Source organism: Coenobita brevimanus, chromosome 80 (genome assembly GCF_032717465.1).
Source record: "Coenobita brevimanus isolate Jiangsu-jjx chromosome 80, ASM3271746v2, whole genome shotgun sequence".
Taxonomy (NCBI): domain Eukaryota; kingdom Metazoa; phylum Arthropoda; class Malacostraca; order Decapoda; family Coenobitidae; genus Coenobita; species Coenobita brevimanus.
Genome location: NC_137033.1, coordinates 16558811 through 16578814, shown reverse-complemented (window position 1 = coordinate 16578814; position 20004 = coordinate 16558811). Strand labels below are relative to the sequence as shown.

At 42.2% G+C, this 20004-nt stretch overlaps 1 protein-coding gene across 1 annotated transcript; it reads right to left on the bottom strand.

Moving 5' to 3' along the window:
- Positions 1-823: 823 nt before the first annotated feature.
- LOC145409180 (uncharacterized) lies at positions 824-19863 on the bottom strand. Its single transcript, XM_080279668.1, has 8 exons — positions 19802-19863; positions 14883-15014; positions 14181-14294; positions 12588-12753; positions 11590-11740; positions 3613-3731; positions 2317-2475; positions 824-1535 (listed from the first exon to the last, which is right to left on the bottom strand). Exons 1-8 carry the CDS (start codon positions 19807-19809, stop codon positions 1149-1151), a joined length of 1236 nt encoding a protein of 411 aa, XP_080135794.1. The 5' UTR covers positions 19810-19863; the 3' UTR covers positions 824-1148.
- Between the last annotated feature and the right edge of the window lie 141 nt (positions 19864-20004).

Genomic DNA, 20004 nt, shown 5'->3' with positions numbered 1-20004 from the left:
TATGCAAGAACCATGGTGTGAGGAAGTTTGAATATCACCTCCAGGAACTGTAGTATGATGGTATGGTTTTTTTTTTATAATATTCTTTTCCTCAATGCTATCCATTTCATAAAATACTTAAATGTATATTAGGAGTATAGGTGCCTAGGATACTGTACTCAACCCAGATGTTTAGGGCAAGAATGAACACATTTAAGGCAATATTTATTCACCTTAAGTGGAAATGTAACAAAGAGGTTAAACCTTCAGTCCAGTGATGTGATATTGATCTTATTCTTGTTATTTTAACTTATTTGACTGTGGAGAGAGTTTTTGAACTGAAGCGGTTAGGTACTGTATTGCCATTACTTGTCGCTAAAGAGGTCTCCCTGTAGCTGTATAAAACTGATTGGAGGTATGTCATCAGATTGCAGGGGTTAATGGGTTACAAGATGGCACTCCTTAGTCTCATGGCTAGCATATCTGTTATCTTGGCATATGTACATGTATGTATATATGTGTATGATGTACAGTACATATGTGTGTGTGTATATGTATATTACAATGCTAAAACACTGATGCCTTTATAAAATGCCCATCAGCTGTATGAGGGTCATAAATGCAGATTTTATTTGCCAAGTCTCAATCATCTCGTAGAACATGACCCACAAGTTATGTATTTTACATCCAAGTTCCATTTTTACTTCTGAGTGAACAAGAAGATGGAAACAGTCAACTAATCTGTCTGTTATGAGAAGCAAACTTGAGTTCTTCCGGGTGCAGATTGGATATCTACCCAGTGCACTACCAGTTCTCCACAGAGTATATCTATATCATATACACAGTGACAGTTAGTGTTCAGGCAGAAATGGTAGGCGATGAAGTGCCCAGAAGAGTATGCGTTTTAACCTATTTCTAAAGTTATTCATACAAAAATAGGTAATTATTGTGGATAATGCTTAAAAGTTGAAATGTCAAAGGTGTACAGTACTACTATTCCACTCCATCTACTTCACACTTATGGCATACCTATTATTTTCGACTTTATGAACCATACCAAAGCATCATCAGTGGGCAGACACATAACCATGCCTATCTCAGTTTAGGGAATTTTAGCCAGCAGAGGAAAATATTTTGCTGAAATATTGGGTGACTGTCCCTTAGTAAATTCAGCAGTAGTCCCAGTTGGGGTGTAGTGGTGGTCTGCAGGAATGTGGGCACCGAGGAATGCCATTTTTCCTATTAATATGCTCTCTCTCCATTTCATTTACATCATCATTGTCTGCTTGGTTCTTGATTATCTGGAATCCATCTGTTGTATTTACTTTTGAATTATATTTGACTGAGAACACTTTTAACTGTGGTGGCATGATATCTGTAGCATTTTTGTGGCTTTTATTTTGATTTTGTGGTGAGTTAGTGAGAGTAGGTATAGGCATGCCAACCCACTGGCCTGGGGAACGCCTGCTGGGGAAAGGTACTGCCCCTGCGGAAGTGTAGCATGTCAGGCTGTCATGGGTCATCACATCGCGCCCAATTACTGGTGTCACCATATCCTGCAAAATGGAATACTGCCGTTTATCACATCATGGCACATATCCAGGTCCTGCAAAATATAACAGTCATCACATCACAACCCACTGAGGAATCTATATCCCGCTAAATGTCACAGTGACTTTTTCCCATTGGTGGATAGGGATGAGGAAGAATCCTGCTTGAAAAGTATCTATGGGGGCACTATTAATAGCATGCCCACTGAAATGGCCAGTCAATCATTTCAGGTCCTCAGAATCTTCCCTTCACCTCTCAAACTTATTCTGTATGTCACATACTGTACATACACATTTCACACACCAGCCAGATGTCAGTCTTTCAACGATCAGGGAGATATATATCCCTTGCGTGTACCTGCTCAACATATAATACTTTCTCATGGTGTCAGTTATACTGTAATGATACAGTGTAGTTGTATTTATAACTAATGTTTGTGGATATCTTCCATTCAAACCAGCAGCATTTGTCACTGAAAACCTGCTCCTCTTCCAATGTTGCTGGGTTGTAAGGTAAGACTTTAAAAGACTGGCGTGCAGTTAGGTATGATCATTAATATACCGGAACCGTATCATCCCCCCAAAGCTTGCATCTTTTCCTTAATGCTGATGGTTAGTAGGATGCACTTTTTAACGCTAGCAAACATAGTTAAGTAACTGTAGGTCACAAAAGTAATTTCTCACCTTAAAAACTTGCTCCTCTCCCTTTATGTTGGTGGTTAATAGGATGGACTTTCAAAGACTGGCAAGCTTGTTTTGATAAGGTCATAGCAAAAATATTTCTCACCCTAAAAACTTGCTCTTCTTCCACTACATGCCTAGTCAGGAGGATGCGCTTTCGAATGCCAGTAAGCTCGGATAACCCCCAGGAGGTCTTGCCCGCCAGTAGCCCAGAGCCAAGGACACTGTGGCTGTGTGTAGGGTGATCCTTCATCAAGTGCCAACACTGTTAAGAACATAAGGTGAGGAATAAGCTCTAGACTTTTTTTCTTTTCTTGCTGTACAGCCACTCATCACTCAAAGCATACATTATATTACAGTACCCTCGCATCCAAGACAGTAATATTGTCGCCTGAGGGTCCCGTCTAGGACGAGAAACGTCTTGGACCAACACAAGATCTTACGGAATAAAATAGTAGTCACAAAAAATTCGAAAAGTGTCCCAAAAAACATCAACCTAGACCTATTTTGGCACCAAAACAAATTTCCTCACCTTGAAAGTGTGTATTTTTTAGCTTATCTCCAACTTAGTACTCAGTTATCTCCAGCTTAATAGGCTGAGGTAGATGGCGGCGCTCAGAGGGTTAGCAGTCGGTTTCCTAGGCATGGTTACGTAAGGAAAGGTAATAACTTTTCAACAAACGCTGAATGCAATATGCAATGTGTACTGTGTCCACAACGCTGTGGTGAGAGAGACAAAAGCAAGCCCCGCCTGCTCATCACGTGACCTGATGCCAATATTGGACAACATCGCAACCAGGTCACTCTCCCGGGCACGGGAACTGTGTCGGACCGAGTGAGACCGTCATAGCTGTACAGTATTCTCCTCGGATTTGGGCCGTCGTGAACCGTTGGTTCCGTATTGGACATATGCAACCGTAAACAGCAATATATTGGATAATTATTTATGGTCTTCATCTTGGACAAACCAGTCTTGGACGCAAGGGTACTGTATTGTTACATTGGCCCCAGTCTGAATAAGAATCCTGTGGACTGTAGGTTGAAGTAGCCCTCCTCTTTTACAGTACATGATCCCTCTTTCAAGGGATAGGGAGGGAGTTGAGGGATGTATAACTGCTGCCTGATTAAATCAGTGCCACTACACGAAGATGTTCCGCTCCGCACAAGTTGAAAAACAGTAGGCTGTTGGAAATCTTGATCACTGTACACTTATTTGTCATTCATTGATCAAGGGACCAAGTGTATATGCTGATGACTATGTATACCATGCAAAATCTTTACAGCAGTTCTTTATTATTCAGCAATAAAGCAGCACACTAGTATTGCAAGCTGTTGAGTATTTTAATTTAAGTGTTTAAAATGTAGTTCAGAAGAATATATACAAATTTTTCTGCACCATTACCTTATTGGAATTGATGAACTGTGTGAGAGCGTGCGCATCCCGAGGGAGCAATGCGTGATGAAGGTAACGTAGGGCCCACGTTGACACCAAGGGATCCCCTACCACACCCCACCGCCATGCTGACAGACAAGCCGTAAGTAGATAGTAGAGATCAACATTAACTTCAGCCCGAGGGCATAATTTTTATTTTATTCTCAGGGCTGTACACTAGTATTGCAAGGATGAGGTGGAGGGACAAAGTGGAGAGGTAGGCCTATATGAGAGAGGGGGATGTGAGCTAGAAGCCGGGCAGTGAAATGGCAGGGGACAAGGGCGATGTGGAGGCGATTTGTTTGTGGCCACCCCTTATCGGATTAAGGCGTCTGGCAATAGATAGATAGATAGGTTGGCTGTTCACCCACCATTATAACTGGGAATCTGGATGTAAGCCAACTACTACAGGATGTATTCAAAACATGGACTTTGCAAAAACTGATTGCCTTAATAACCCGCTTGGTACTGATATATATATATATATATATATATATATATATATATATATATATATATATATATATATATATATATATATATTTTAAGCCTTCCTCTGCTGAACGGAGTGAAGATGACTGGGGATAGCAAAAATAAAATTAAGACGATGTTGTATTGAAGGAGCTGAGCCGCTGAATTTTAATTTTTTTTTTTTCTTTGCTTAAACACATGCAATATGTGAACTCCAAAACATACAGCAACAGACAATACAGAAGTACAGTATATAGTCTGTTGTCCCAAACCCATGTACTGAACAGTACTTGCTGTTTTCTTCAAATATTGGATTACTTGTTCTCTACTGTACTACAAATAGTTTGTCTTCACCTGACAGAACTGTCACTTGCACATCTTGATTAAGTGTTTGAAAATGGATGTCTTAGATACCTTTAGGATGAAATATGTTTCCATGGCCAGCGCACTAGTAATATCCACCTACAGTATACTTTGCTATCTGATCTGAAAGAAGTTATTCATTTTATCATATCAGAAAACAGTGCTTGAGTACTGCAAATATCAAAGATTAACATCTACTTCAAATCAACAACGCACCACTGCCTAATTCATTGTATAAAAACCATTAGAAGGCTTTCTTCAACCCCGAAGTGTAATGTATATTTGGTTTTTATTACTGGCATTTTTTTTTTTTTTAATTCACCTCAAGAAAGCATCTTTGTAGTGAAGGAGTTATGAGAACTAGGTCTAACCACCCCAGTTTGAGAACTACCCGGTATCGGTAACAAACCATGTGGAAATAGCAAAAATAGAATAACAAAGATATCAGAGGACATTATTGCAGTCCAGATGATTATATTCATACTATGATATCCATTTTGAATCAGAAAGGTTAGAGAGCCCTCATTAATCTCTTCACTGTAAGGCGTCTTGGAAGCAAAATAAATTTGTCAGGAGATTTACAATACCGGGACTGAACTTTTATCAACACTCAAGCTCCCATGACTCTTTTAGCTGAATCAAGTCATCTGAAAAAGCAAAAATAGAATACTAGGCTACAGTTCTCCAGGCAATGAGGTTAATAATGACAGTATTAACACTCGGGCTCTTCTGAAATGCTCTCAGCTGAATAAAATCATCTGGCGTCAAATGAAATAGAATATTAGAGCCATTTTTTTTTTTTTTTTTTTTTTTTTGCCTATCGACCATTGAGGCCGGAGCCCCTGGTCATTAAGGCAGAATATATACATGTATATATATTTACACATATATACATATATATATATATGAACATATACATACATACATACATACACACATCCATGCATATGAACATACACACTTTCATGCACACGTACATATATATATATAATAATTTTTATTTTATTATTTTTTTGTAATTTTATTTTTATTATATTTTTGTTTATTTTTTTATTTTTTTCTTAACCTTATATTACTTATAAACTAAAATGCCTAATGTAAAGACCCTAGAACTAATCACCTAACAGACAAATCGCTAACCTATACTAAATCCTAAGAGACAAATAACTAGACCTACACTAATGGTAAAAAAGCCTCGACCAAGAGATCACCATCGACTGCAGATATGTAATGCCATTCTACATTACATACCTCCACTCATCACCTGGTGACTGTTAGTCGAGGCACAACCTAATATAGGAGACATCAATATATGAAAGGGAACCAGACGAGTCAGGAACATTTCCATATACGTCAGCTGTCGGCCCTAATTAGAATAACTTAAGCAAGATGGTATAATGTATTTACATAATTTGTACAAAAAGTGAAGAACCTCGGCCAGCAGACCACCATCGACTGCAAGTGCCCAATACCTTTCTATATTGCACACTTGCACTCATCAGCTGGTGACTGTTAGTCGAGGAACGGGGTTTAATGTAAGGGACATCTATATTAGAAATAGATCAGTGGGGGGAGGAACTATTTCAAATATGTCATCTGTCAACCCTAATTAATATTACAATATATACATATTTACCGTTCATAAAAACCATAACCACACAGTAAAAAAGTCACATCACTCTGATCAGTCCGGTCTCTCTCAAGAAAGCCATCAATTTATCAGTCATAACAATGTCCCCATCACCCAGGATGGTGGAAAGGGTGAAGGGAAGGTCAACTGCGCCGCAGTAATTTATAAGTGAAGCACGTTCACGAATAAATCGCCGACAGCGCAGGATGACATGACTGATAGATAACACCGCATCACAGATGTCACAGTGCGGTGGGAAGCGTCTTTCCATATAAGGTTTCATATGTGTCAAAACGGTGGCATTAAGCCGTAATCGTGCCAACACTTTTTCTTCCAGGCGACTGGGCCGGTTGGCGGTGTCCCAGTCGCCCAGGCACGGCTTACAGGTTGGAATATTTAGTCTGGTCCACTGACCTTGCCACAGAAGATTTATTGATTTCTTTCCGAGAGAGAGACTCGACCGTAGATCACGAGGAACGTCCCATGTCTCCTCGAGCTCTACAGCCAACTTTGCAAGTAAGTCAGCCTGCTCATTGCCGTAGATACGACAATGACCAGGCACCAAGATCAGCGTGAATGACTTGTTGCATGAATGCAACTTATTAACGATGCGGCCCTGGATCTCGTGAGAGTCCGTAGTGCAAGATGCAATTGCCTGAAGGGCTGCTTTTGAATCTGAAAATATGACAAATGAATCATGCCTAGAACTGAGAGCATAGTCTATGGCTTTGTCAATAGCAAAGAGTTCTGAAGTAAACACAGATGTATGAGTCGGCAACCGATACCTGAGGGCACATTCAGTCGACCACACACTTGCACCCACACATTCACTCGACTTGGAGCCGTCGGTGTACAACTGATGGGACCCCAAGTGACGAACAATGATGTTACGAAACAAGTGGTGGACCTCCGCCTCCGGCGCCTTGGCCTTTGGTGCTGGGAGCCATGAAACATCGACTGTAAAGCCGGGTGGCTCCCAAGGCGCTATATTTTTAAGCACCAACTTGTCACAGTCACTGGGGTCCACATCAAGCTCCTGATTCAGTAAGTGGAGGCGAGTGGCAAGTGGCCGATGCACCCCCCGCAGAAGGTGGTGGTATTGACGCAGGGGGGCACAGGCCACATTGCCGATATTGCTTTTCCTTAATGTCCTTACGCCGTAGGACAAGGCCAGGTGGTCACGGCGAATACGGAGGGGAGGCACATTCGCCTCCACTTCCATACGAGCCACACGGGTACACCGGACCGCTCCAAGACACATTCGCAAGCATTTATTCTGCAACACATCCAATCCTTTCAGCGTGGCATCGGATGCCGAGCCATACACCTGTGCGCCATAGTCTAGCTTCGATCGAATAAGGGACTTATACACCATTAATAAAGATTTTCTGTCGGCACCCCATGTAGTACCCGCTAGGTACTTGAGGACATTTAACGGTTTATCACAACGGGCAAGCAAAGTATTAACGTGAAGTTTAAAATTCATTCTACGATCAAAATGTATTCCTAAAAATTTTACAGAATTTTGAAAAGGTACCGCCTGATTATCCAAAGTTAAGCACAAATTAGGTACGTTACGATTAGTGAAGACTATAGCGGCACACTTACGGACGGAAAACTTAAATCCCCACTGCAAGGCCCATTGGTGGACGGAGTCAAGGGCTGCCTGAATCCGCCCAGCCGAAAATTGTGCATTACAGGAAGAGTGCCATATTGCACAATCGTCAGCGTAGAGCGAGTATTTAAGATTCCTCGGGATGGGAGCTGATGACAGAATATCATTGATCATAATACTAAATAAAGTAGGACTAAGCACACTTCCCTGCGGCACCCCGTTTTCCTGGATAAATATATCCGATGTTACGTTACGGGGCAATTTGACAGAGAAAGTTCTGTCCCTTAAGAAATTTGAAATAAAAACAGGCAAATTTCCTCTTAAACCATAAGCATAGAGCTTCATTAGTATACCGTGTCGCCAGGTCATGTCATAGGCTTTATGGATGTCCAAGAACACCCCTATCATGAATTCTTTATTGGCAAATGCCTCTGCAATACAATGCTCCAAATTCATTAAATGATCTAGTGAACTTCTGTATTTACGGAAGCCACATTGTTGATCATTTAACAAATTCTTCGACTCTAAAACAAAAAGAAGCCTATTGTTAACCATACGTTCCATGACCTTACATAGACAAGAAGTCAACACAATAGGACGAAATGAAGTGGGATTCATAAGACGACCAGCCTCTTTGGGTATCGGTATGACGTGCGCAAAGTGCCATGAGTTTGGGAACGTTCGAGACGCCCAAATCTCATTGTACAATGCTAACATCTTAATCAGGTTGTCCTGATTAAGATGCTGGATCATACCGTACGTGATGGTGTCTGGTCCAGGGCTGGTGTCTTTACAGGATTTAAGGGCAAGGAGCAGTTCATCTAGCGTAAACTCTTGGTTGTACGGGAAGTCTACGTCTTCTGTGGCAAAGTCTAATATCTGTAGCTCAGCCGTGCGCTTATGATGTTGGAAACGCGGGTCATAATTGGCTGAGCTACTTACAAGAGAAAAACTCCTGGCGAGGATGTTAGCAACGTCCACGGGCTCGTCATAGGTGGTGTTATTCATCTGCAAGGTTGTGACAGGGAAGTATGGAAGTTTATTATTTAATAATCTTATAGTGGACCAGACTTTATGTAATGGTGTTGTACGAGTCACCGTGGACACAAAGGACCGCCAGGAGTCACGTTTGGCCCTTCTTATTATTCTCCTTGCCTCAGCCCGTGCCTGTTTGTATGCAATAAAATTTTTCTCAGTGGGCTGACTATCAAAAATCCTGTATCTCCTATTGCGTTTTCTTAATGCTTGTCGGCAATCCGGCGTCCAACAATGTGCTCTATGCTTCGCATGAACTGTAGAAGTCTTGGGAATAGCAGCCTCAGCTGCGTGTAATATGGAAGTAGTTATATTTTCGACCTTAACATCTATGGTCTCCCCAGATATATCTAAATTGGCGATCCTTGAGAAGGATCCCCAATCTGCTTTCTTATAGTTAAATTTTGGAGGTGGAGGGTCCGAAATGATGTCGCGTGTATAAGAAAGACAGATGGGTAAATGATCACTTCCCAAGGAGTCGTCGTAGGGGTCCCATGAGAGATCTTGATGTATACCAGGGGAGGCCAAAGATAAGTCAATGGCCGAAAAGTTACCAGTACGATCATCTACACGAGTCGCTCTACCATCGTTCATAAGACAGAGGTTGGACTGTAGTATTAGGTCGGCTACTTGCTCCCCACGACCATCAATCCTCAAGCTACCCCATTGATAGTGATGGGCGTTAAAATCGCCCAACACTAACTTATTTCCAGGCAGATGTTCCACTAGTGAATTTAAAGCATCACTATCAATGGGGCCATGTGGAGGACAGTACAGAGAGCAAATAGACAGATACGTGTTATTAAATTTTACTCTGCACGCGACAGCTTCCAGAGTAGAATTTAGAATCACTTCCGTTTGTGGGTGTGATTTGTGTGTGTAAATGGCAACTCCGTGACCTTCATATCTTCTATACGAGTGGTAGTGTTTGAACTGTGGAGGATCAGGACGATCCTCCAGGCGCGTCTCCTGTAAACAAACAACGTCTGGCCTGTGTATAGAAAGCAAGATTGCTATATTTTGTAACTTATTCCCAGTACCTCTACAATTCCACTGTAGTCTAGTGAATGCGGCGGTTTAAGATTTACGAGGGTGGCCAGTATGCTTAGTTTTTTTATGCCCCCCGCGTCCAGGCGAGTGGCTACCGGGGGACCTTTCCCGGTTCTTGTTCATGGAGACTTCCATATTGTCGTCAATGATAAGGCTCCCAGACTCCACCGAGGAAGAGCTATTCTTTCTCTCCCTCGTTGGACCAGGAGCGGGAAGGACATGAGGACGTGACTGCTTAGTGAGGGTGGTCAAATTAATTTTGTCAGACTTGTCAGGCTTCTGTTTTGCCCGCACTGACTGCGAAGAAGCAGCGGCAGCCTGAGAGTATGATGTAGCAACAGGGATATCTGTAAGAGAGTTGGAACGTACAGGAAGCTTAGACTGAGAGGTAGGGCGTGGGGCACGAGGAGCGAATGTAAGGTCAGTTTGTGTCTCAACGGTGCACATCACGGGACGGGACACAACCGCCGATGCATAGGAGACATTAGGCTTGGGAGTTGCATGCAACTCCTTCACCTTCTTCCTTGCATCGTAAAAGGAAATGCCCTCGGTCGCTTTCACAGTGCAGACCTCTTTCTCTTCCTTCCACTTGGAACAAACTCTCGAGGAAGTGGAGTGAGCATCCTTACAGTGAAAGCAGCACCCAGTCTCGGATGTACAGTTGTCAGCAGAGTGACCTACAGCCGCACACTTGCCACACACGATGTTGGAAGCCCGACAAGCCTTTTCATGATGTCCATAGAGCTGACATTTTGAACAACGAAGGGGATTCGGGATATACGGTCTTACATTTACAATTTCATATCCTACTTTGACATTTGTAGGTAGCAAAACTTTGCCAAAAGTGAGGATAACAGTGGCTGTCTTCGTCCTTACGCCTTCCTGATAACGAGTGATGAATCTTGCATCAATTACATCCTGCTGAGCAAGTTCCTGTATGATTTCTTCCTCACTCATCACCATGAGATCCCTGCAAGTGATAACACCCTTGCAGGAATTCATGGATGTTGGGATCTTGGCCTCGATATCATGGCAGTGAAACTTACGCAGCTTTAGCAAGTCTTTAACCTGAGCAGAATTGAATGTCTTTACCAGGAGGTCTCCATTTCCAAGTTTTTTTACTTGTTCCACCTCTCCCGCACAGTGGTCAATCACCTTCTTGACAATGAAGGGATTGAGTCTGGACAGGGGAGTAGAACCTAGAGCATGAAGAGTTACAAAGGTCGCGTTATTTACAGGGATGTCAAGCGGGGAACGAGTCTGGCGTCCGTCAGTCTGGGGCCGGTCAGTCACGGTAGTGATGTCGTCAGGACTACCTCCCCCCCTGAAGGGGGGGGAGGCAGTAGGGGGGTCCATCATAGCTACCACTTCCCCCGTGAAGGGGATGTGGGAAGAAAGAGAAAAACGAGCAAGGGGCAAAGTACCTGGGAAAGACCCACCTAGGCTGAGATTACCCTCTCAAACCACTCTCGGGAGGACGCGCCTGTGTGTGACTCACACCCCAGAGCGATCAGTGGGGGGTACACTCCAGAGGTGAGTAAGCAAAGGCAATCTCAGAAATTAGATATAGACACCTACTATATCTACTAAGGCCAGGGAGGAAAATTAGTTCTAGCTAACCTAACTTTATTGAAAAACGCCCTAGTGGCGGACAAAACAAAGCTAAAGCCGGTGAGGCAACCCTGCAGCTAGACGAGAGCTAAGAAACACGTCTTCACTCTTCGCAACCATCCATCAAAGTCCTAGAGCCATCCTAACCTTGAGAGAGGTTATAATACGATACCTGCATGGTGGACAGTGTTGGCGGTTTCAGACATGGCAGTTATGTCACACACATCCAAGTTGGGGTGTGCACATACCAATGAGCACAGGCTGGGAAGGCTGTGTTTGTTCACTCGTGTGTACACTCTCAGTACCCACCCTCGGTACAATTCCTGCCAGCATACAGTATACAGTGTCAGGATAACACGATAAGAGTCATGATTCTGCTAAAATACATTCCTTCTTTTTTCATCAGTACTTGTGTATGGAACTGGTGACAACTGCGTTGGTTTGTGTAAAAATGGTGTATGGAGGATCTGATATATTAACTGATACTTTACACTGTACTACAGTAATTACTATTTGACAATAAACTTAAATAAATCAAATTGTACAGGTACAGTACCTACAGTAGCGATGATATATGAAAAGGATGGAGAGCTAAAATACCTTTGTAACTGGAATATTTTCAGGTGCAGTATGTGGTCATACCCTTTGGTAGGTGGGAGCACCCATCATCCACTCACTCACTGTGACTACATTGAGTGACAAGCCAAATGTTTTCTGGTAAATCGGGAAGCTATTTACTATGCTGAATGGCAGCCATAAATCCAAATGACGCCTGGTGGTTTAGCTAGTTAAGGCATTCCAGCCAGATTGACCCTATAAACTTTTATATATGTAGGCAGTTGGGGTTTATTGTTTATATAATGTCGCTTAGGGATAGTGAGACTGGTCACCCTCATCTTAAATGTCGGGACTGAGTGGCCTAGCCCCATGCACCTGTGAGGGGTACATACAGTACAAGGATTTGATGACGCCTGACTGGATGGATGTGGTCATACTTTATTGCTGTTGTTCCTTTGGCTCCAGGCTAATCTGAACATGAATTCAGTGGTCTGTCAGCCAAAACTGCACTTCTGCAGTGGAGCTCCATTGCTGTATAGGTGTCACTGCATAAGCTTGTCCCTTCATAGAACATGACCACTGTACCAACGAATTGCTTAGTTTATGACTCACATTGACTTGGGTGATGGTATAGCTGAGTGTGGCAAGGCGTTTAGGCGTGAGAAAGGGGGTTGAGATGGACATCACCAGCTGTTGTGGACCACGGACGCTGCCATCTGGGTCACATGTCGAGTTGGCCTGTCCATCCCACATCTTAGGGCTCAGATCCTCACTGCACCTACCATGCATCATCATCATCATTATCATCATCATCACCACCATCCAGACCTTATTTCTGCCTAAGGATGGGGTGAGCTAAGGTCCAGAAAGCAAGGAAGGAGAAAACATGATAGAGAAGTGACCTAATCAACTGCATACCCAGTGATATATGTTAGACATTCAGTCACAACTGCCATGCACAATATTGAATTAAGCCCTTTGCTCTAGTTGGTACACTTGAGTTATTTTATTCATGCTAAATCCAGAAGATGTTGCTCAAGAAAAATCCTAATACTCAGTGGCTTTAAAAACAATATTTTCGCTGCTATTGATACACCGAGGTATTTTATTTAGGGTAATATACGCTGAGTTTATCCACTGAGGGAAATCGTAACAGTCAGAAAGTCAATTCATTACTACGGTGATATACATTACTACGGTGATATAATTTTTTGTTCTTACTGCAGACAGTATTATTTAGTTTAGGAAAAATTATAGGTTGACAATGGGTCATGAGTAAGGCAATATGAAGTGTCGATATTGTCTAGAAGTTTGAGAATGGGTCAAGAAGGCGGTATGGAGTGTGGATAATGTGAATGGAGAAGGAGACTGTGGGTAAGAGTATGGATTTTGAGCGAGACGGTGCATTGGGGTGGTGTTTATCAGGTGCGTGTTGTAGGTGTGAGTATGGGTTTTCAGAGAGGTGGTGTGAATAGTATCCGTAAGCTTTAGAGCTGTGGGTGGAACACGGTGGTTTAAGGTAGTCTGTAAGCTTTGAGTTGTGGGCAGGGTAGGGTGGGTTGAGAATAGTATCTCTAAGGTTTGTATTGTGTTCAGGAATGGTGGGTTGTGAGAGGGGTAATGAAGTGTTGGACTGTGGACATGACATGGATGAAGGCAAGAATGGTGGGTGGGGTAGGGTGTGCTGAAGATAGTTTGTAAGTTTTGAGTTGAGGGTGATAGTAATGAGTTGGAGTGTGTTGAGAGAGAGTTATTACAGACACGGTAGGAAGGATACTGTGGGTTTGAATCACAGTTTTAAGTGAAGTAAAGGGTGTGTGGGGGTCACTGCAGATGAGTAGGGAGATTAGGGGTGCGAGTACAGGTTTTGGGAGGGCTATGTGTGTGAGGAAGGAGGCTATTTCTGATGAGGATCAATATTGTGGATTTGAATACGGGTCATGAATGAGGCAGTGTGTGTAGGGTGAAGGTTGCATTAGGAAGGAGACTGGGTTGTGAGTACAAGTTGTGAATGAGGCAGTGTGTGTAGGGTGAAGGTTGCATTAGGAAAGAGACCGGGTTGTGAGTACAAGTTGTGAATGAGGTAGTGTGTGTAGGAGTCATTACAGATGATGAAAGACTGTGGGTGTGACGAGGGTTTGTGAATGAGGTAATGTGCGAAGGAAGTTGCGGGTATGACTTCGAGTCATAAATGAGGTACAGTACGTGTGACGGATGAGGATACGACGTGTGCAGCCACAGGTTGCATGAGGAAGGAGAACAGGTCGCCAAGAGTAACACTCATCACTCTCAACTGGCTCAGGTGGGCACCAGCGTTCCCTGCAGACAAGTGTTATGAAGTTCAGTCTATAATTTGGGTGAGTTTTGTACATTAAAATCCGTGAATATTAGCGTGTTAAAAACAGACATACTTGTTAACCAGAAGCTCTTATCACTCCACAGGCTAATGCAGACACCAGCATCCCTTCTAAGCAACTATTATCACGCTTGGTCATAGCACCTTTTGTGCGGCATCCCAGGCATTCCACTGGACACGACAGACACGTGTAGTTGCTCAGCTGTTCATTGACTTTAGTGAATATACATGTAAATAAAACCTTGTTGATTAGGTGAGATCCAAATACCCAAGTCAAGAGAGGTGGGGGAGGTCACATACTCTGGATCCCTCCCATGGATGTGTGAAATAAGAAAACAGTTTATAGCTAACTGGCGTTTCAGCATTAGTAAACATTATACAGTACCATACAGCATCATAGATTTTTTTTTTTTTTTTTTTTTTTAATGCAGCAAGATGTCGACGAATATTGAAACACACTCCCTGGTAGATTTAATTTCTTTGCTTACTTGCAACCCAAACCAAACATCAGCAATAATTTATAAAAAACCCACTTAGAATCAATACCTTACCTGTGAGTATCATGGTCAGGATGGATGTAGAGCACGATGTAGCGTAGTGTGAGAGAGGCGAGGGTGAGGAGGCAGAAACTACACCATACCCACACCACAGCAGACCGCCATCTCACACTCCACAGCCCGCGTCTGGAAGTGAATTGGGGAAAAACAAAAATACTGTTACCATTAGCCCATTAACTGTCAGAACAACTCCAGTACCTCGACTTTATTTTAGCTAACACCAAATGATTTAATTCATTTGTGCGTGTCACTGTTAAACTACCACCATTTAAACCTCTCATGGTGAGGACAACTCTAGTATTCTATTCTTGCTAATGGCAGATGATTTTTTGTCAGCTGAGGGTCTGTATAACAGCTGGAGTGTTGATATATATATTTTTTTTTTTGTGTCCGACTCTGGGCAAAGGCTTCACAGCCTGCTTTTAAGGCCCAGTAGTCCTCCTACGTACCGCACACCTCTACATTGCCACCATCAACCCTCTCATAGTCAGGACAAGTATAATATTCTATTTCTGGTAACATCAGATGATTTTAATCAGTTCTGAGTGAATCATAAGAGCCTAAGAGTATTAATACCGTTAGATTTAACTTCCTCTGGGTTGAAATAGTTTGAACAGCTGTACTCAACTTTTTAACACGCCAGACATTAATATTCAGCTGAAAGTGAATCACTTGAGTTCCAGAGAGAGACCGAGAGGGGTGGGAGTAGGTAGAGTGACTTACACACAGGAAGGAGACAGTAAACACCAGCCGAACAGGGCGGTACTCCCAGGGTGGATGGAAAGCTGGTGACAGGGAGAGCTGGAACTCCATTTCACCAGCCACCAGGGTTACATCTCCTGATCATTCTCCTTTGCTGATCTTTTCCCATGTTTTCACTTACAGTGAGAGCAGCCCAGCATGCTTTCATGAACATACATCTCTTTCTTTCTGCACTAAATATATATGTACATTGCTCACCACACATTCCTTTTATTACTATTATTATTATTATCATATTATTATTATTATTATTAGTTGTTGTTGTTGTAGTAGCAGTATTTTTTTGATCTACTTATTTATTTTGCTGTGTACAGTTGCGGACAAGAACATCGCTTCACTTTTTAGTCAAGCACCTGTGAACCTCTTAAAATATTCTGGAAAAAAAAAAAAAAAATGCTGGGCTCCACTGACCGCATCATGGGGCTTCGAAGCCACTGTTCTGTCTTGTTATTTATCGTAATTAAGTGTATCGATATTTATGTCCCCAACTGTACATCGACGCTTTGGAATAGCATGGGGGGGGGGAACATTACCATACCCGTCAGTCACCCTTCTCAGAGACGACCACACGAAATATACTGCCTGACTTTCATTTTGTTCATTTTTTGTGTTATCAATATACATATATATATATATATATATATATATATATATATATATATATATATATATATATATATATATATATATATATCAATCCAACTGTTAGTTTTTTTTTAAATGACTGGAGGACATAATATGATGTCTAGTGAATGAATTTTTCTTGTTTAATTTGTTTTTCCTCCCACCGTTCGTCTCTGTTCATGTTAAACATACACGTACATACATATATACATGCAAACATACATACTGTACATATATATACGTGCATACAGTATGTCTTCAAGTATGTACAGGGCACATACAGGCTACATATATACACCCATACCACTCCCTGGGTAAAAAGTTAAAATCTGAAGGACTGGCTGGGTAACTGCTTTTACTGTTTACATAATGATGCTGAATAGGGATGCCTTCATACGGTGTCACCGATATAGCTGGGTGGTGGGGCAACCTGGTTACACGAATATCCTTCAGTTCCCTCCTTCCAGCCTGCAGTGGACCGGGTTAACATATCAGATGAACCTGGGGTTACAATAAAGACTACTACGACATGGCTCACATAATGCCACTCAGGGATTAGCAACTGGTCACTCTTGACATGAAAGTCGGCGCCGAGTATTGTTGCTACGGTCCTAACAGACCAATAAAGGTTAAAGGAACTCATTCCCCGCTCACACATTTTATTTGTAACATATTTTCTCCCTCACACATTCCCTCGCTTATACCCTCCCTTACACTCTCCTTCATACACTCTGTCCCTCACAAACTCTTCCTCACATTCCCTCCCTCACACATTTTCTCCCTCACATAGTCCCTCCCTCCTACATTCTCTCCACCACACATTCGCTCCTCTACACAACCCCCTGGGGAGAGGGGGAAAGAATACTTCCCCAGTATCCCTGCTTGTCGTATGAGGCACTAAAAGGAGTCTTTAGTCTTCAGTCTTTCTCTCCTTTCTGTCATCTTCATCTGTTTTGTCCACACTCTCTTCTTGCTATGTCCATATTTCTTCAGGCCTTTATTTTCCCTCTACTCTTATTAGACTGGACATTACGTTTCGTGGTATGGACAGTTTATGGACCTCTCACTGACGTCGACTTTTCCTCTCTTCCTGGAGGAGTCAGCCCGCAGGCTCAACACCGACGCTTCCCAACACCGGATCTGTCAACACCGATTATTAACGTTGACTGCCAACGCCGATTCTACCAGTTCCGACTCTGTCAATCGCGACTCTATCAAATCCGACTCCATCAACATAGCCTTTGCCAACTCCGTATCTATCAGCGCCAACTCTACATCGACTCTGCTTATCATTCTTCTTTTTTCGGTATGTATAACTGTACTGATATCTATTTCCATTATCAGTTTTACTTGCATATCTTTACTAATATCTATTTTCATTATTAGTGTCCATAACTTTAGCCTACTGGTGTTTATTTCCATTATATACATTGATATCCATAACTTTACTGGTGCAGTATTTGTTTCTATTATATGCTTGGTATCCATAACTTTACTAGTACTTATTTCCATTATATACTTTGATATTCACAACTTTACTGGTATTTATTTCATACACTTTAGTACCCACAGCTACTGGTGATTATTTCCATTTATGTACTTTGGTATCCCTAACTTTGCTGGTATGTATTCTCGTTACTGGATGGATAACTTTACTGGTATACTTTATTTCCTTTATATATATCTTTAGTATTCATTACATTACTGGCATCTGCTTCCATTATAAACTTTAGCATGGATAATTTTACATGTTTTTGCCTGCATTTAGCTTTATATTATTTGTGTTTATACGTCTGTATGTGCACGTTTTAATGTTATGCAGTGCATGTACTCAATATGTATCTTTTTTTTTTTTTTTTAAATAACTTTGCACGTTTGGATACACATATAGAGCAGTTGTTTTGTTGGGGAGATACAACAGTTATGGCCTAATCTGGACCCTCTTTAGGTATATATGTATGGTAGGAACATATGCGGTTATATAATGGTCGGGTATTGGAGGAAGGAGGGGGTGGGGAGGAAGGAGGACAGGGTAAAATCGGAGGGATATAATTCTTCCGCTTCATCAAATCACGATACGGTTACAACAAAACACATTTATCGTTTCCCATATTTCATCCTGTTACTTTAAAACACCACCTATAATACCCATACTGAACTGCTTCCGAAATAAGGAAATAAATAAACAAGAAGCGAGAGGAGTGACTCACCAAACAGCTGTATCGATTGAAGGTTGGGGCAAAATTAGGTGAAGTTCCGGCCAGACCTCAGAGAACAGGGTGTGGCATGTTGGGGGAGGGGGTGTAGAAAGGAGCTAGGATGGTGTATATGATGTGGCTGGGAGGGTATGTGGTAGGGTGGTGGGGGGTATGTGGAAGAGAAGGGAGCTTGAAGGGCGTGTGGTGTGGCAGGTAGGGTGGTGAGGGGTATGTGGAGAAAGGAGCTGGAAGGATGTGTGTGGTGTGGCAGAGAGGGTATGTGATAGGGTGGTAAAGGGTATATGGAAGATAAGGGAGGTAGAAGGGTGTATCTGGTAAGGCAGGGGTGTCAGAGTGGCATGAGCAAGGATGAGTTAGTATTGGCTACTGGGGTTAGGGTGAGGTTAGACTGGGTTAGGTTAGGGTTACGAATGGGTGGGGTAGAGGTGTGTGGATGGAGGTTAGGGGTGCATGTGTTGAGTATGGGTGTGGCTGGGATGTATTTTTTGAGTAGGGGTGTGACAGGGGTGTATAGGGTGGGGTAAGGGTGTGGCAAGGGAGTAACTACTGATGCTTCTACTATTCTTCGCTCATATCCCTACCATACAAATCACAGCCAATCTCAGGTAAATATTGAGGTGAAAAATACATCGCAGAATATTTCCTTATGATGATTAACTTGTGGTGAAGAAATATTAATCACAAAAATTAACAAATATCCTTCATGAATACGGTCTATATTTCCGCGCGTCCTGGAAAACATTATTATTATTATTATTAATATTATATTTTATATCTGATCTATACAGTTCCTGAACAAAGTATTTTCATTTATTCTTCATGCGTCTTCGGGAAATTTCGAAGATCCCCCCCTCCCTCTCTCTCTCACACACACACACACACACACGACATTACCGGTACCTCATCACAACGAGCTGTCTATCAAAAGCTCAGTTTATGTCACCATATACTGTCCTTTAGGATGGAGAGAGAGAGAGAGAGAGAGAGAGAGAGAGTGTGTTTATGTGTGTGTGTGTGTGTGTGTGTGTGTGTGTCACATATAGTTCGAGAGAAGAGATAAAGAGGAAATTAAGCAGAGACGAGTGGCAAGGTAAGGAGAGGCAGGCTAGGAACAGGGGGGTAAAGTATAAGCAGACGTAAGGAGGAGAGAAGAGGTTAGGAACGGGGAGGTAAAGCCGGTACGAAAGGAGAGTACAAATAGGCTAGGAACACAGGAATCAAGGGAAGGGGAAGGGGTGAAAAAAAGAAGGGATATTAGAATTAGGGAATTAAAATTGTCAAATATGAGAATAGGAAATGAACACTTACCTATTCATGAAGTCGTTTGAGTCGCAGAACAACTTTGATTTGTACGTCACTCAAGAATCAGGCACATTTATCTTGGTTCACACTCTTCCATTTCTTCTCCTTCATTATCGACCATACGGTTCAACGAATCACAGTTCTACAGTATTATCAGTTCCCATGAGGATTTTATAATGGTGTTAGTATGTGATTAGTGTTTTTTTGCA

Coding starts and splice junctions, on each gene's coding strand:
- LOC145409180 (XM_080279668.1), bottom strand. Junction 3,732..11,589: donor CAACACTGTCCACCATGCAG/GTATCGTATTAT, acceptor CTTGTCTGTCAG/CATGGCGGTGGGGTGTGGTA. Junction 1,536..2,316: donor AAGAAGAGCAAGTTTTTAGG/GTGAGAAATATT, acceptor TCCATTTTGCAG/GATATGGTGACACCAGTAAT.